The sequence below is a fragment of the Penaeus monodon genome, chromosome 15 (genome assembly GCF_015228065.2).
Source record: "Penaeus monodon isolate SGIC_2016 chromosome 15, NSTDA_Pmon_1, whole genome shotgun sequence".
Taxonomy (NCBI): domain Eukaryota; kingdom Metazoa; phylum Arthropoda; class Malacostraca; order Decapoda; family Penaeidae; genus Penaeus; species Penaeus monodon.
Window position 1 is genome coordinate 11,595,609 of NC_051400.1, and position 1,275 is coordinate 11,596,883.

At 42.2% G+C, this 1,275-nt stretch overlaps 1 protein-coding gene across 1 annotated transcript in view; it reads right to left on the minus strand.

The window, feature by feature from the left end:
• Positions 1–1,275, minus strand: part of LOC119581744 (sprT-like domain-containing protein Spartan) — a 4,607-nt gene continuing 3,332 nt past the window's right edge. The window contains exon 7 of the mRNA XM_037929876.1: positions 1–1,214. Coding sequence (XP_037785804.1) covers positions 7–1,214 — 1,208 coding nt within the window. The 3' untranslated portion in view covers positions 1–6. The remainder of the gene's footprint in view (positions 1,215–1,275) is intronic.

The window sequence follows — 1,275 nt, forward strand, 5'->3', positions numbered from 1 at the left end:
TAACCACTAAAAGTGAGAATCTAGATGTTGATTCATTGCTGCCTCTGAAAACATGTCATTGCACACTGGACATGGAAACAACTGTTCTGGTAAAGTGACTATTTCTGTTGTTCTGCCAGTCCCAGAACATGGTAAAACTTTGCTTGTGTTGCCATTCAGACAGCCATCATCATCATCACTGGACAAGAGTACTACCCGTTCATCAGAGGTATTTACACCTAAGTTCTGCTTATTACTCTTCTCAGCAAATTTGTTATTGGTCTCATTATTTTGAAAGTCACTGTCATCATCATCAAAGTCACCTATGCATTCATCCAGATGCTTATTGATAAGTCTCTTTGATACACATTTGCTACATACTGGACACTTGATGCCACTTTCATCCTTTGGTTCAGAAGTTTGAAACGTGGATGGCTTGAAGAATTTATCAATTGATTTTTGAGGGCATGGAGATACACTTTTCCCTTTCATTGGTGACTTTCCCTTTGATGGTGATATCCAGCCAGTTGCACCAGACACATAGGTGTTCGTTTTACCTCTAAACTGTGAATTTGCATTGTCAGAATCTTTAAGCTGAAGGCTGTCTTTTGGTGTCTGTGTCAGCGGGTTTGATGTCTGAATAGTTGGGGCTGATAATGACAGCAGTCTTGAAACCCCAGTTGATGGACCACCTAAACTTTGGCCTGTTCCCTTGAATGGTGTCACAGGAGGTGCACCAGCTTGCACAGTGCCTGTGTCCTTCTCAGTTTGGCGGCTAGTGTTCACTTTCCCCTTCACAGTTACTGTTTTAGATCCTCCGCCACGGGAAGCTAGAGCTGTTCCTGAACCTCCTTTCATAGCTCCACTGATCGAACCACTAGATCCCGTGCTTGCCCCGTTCCCTCCTATGCGTGGTTTCTTTTTGGCAGGAGAGCCACTGCCACCAAATCCATGTACCTTTGATCTGCTAGCATTATTCACATTCACCTGTCTTACTGTTCCAGTTGCTGTACTACCAAATCCATGTATATTTAAAGGCTTTTTCCCTTTGTCATGCCCCTCTGCCCCTGAGTCCCTGAAAGATGAATTTGAGGTTCTGCCACTGTAACCTGGAATATTTTCCTTAAGGGGTGGACTTGTATTTCCCATTTTCTTTCCTTTCCTGTCTGCAGAATTATCCTTTGATGCACTTCCAAAGAGTTTCCTGATGTCTGCACCATTGCTTTTCTTCTCAGCTACAAGAATAAAAATGATCTAAAATGAGATTTAACTCAAACTATATTAAGAATTATTTCA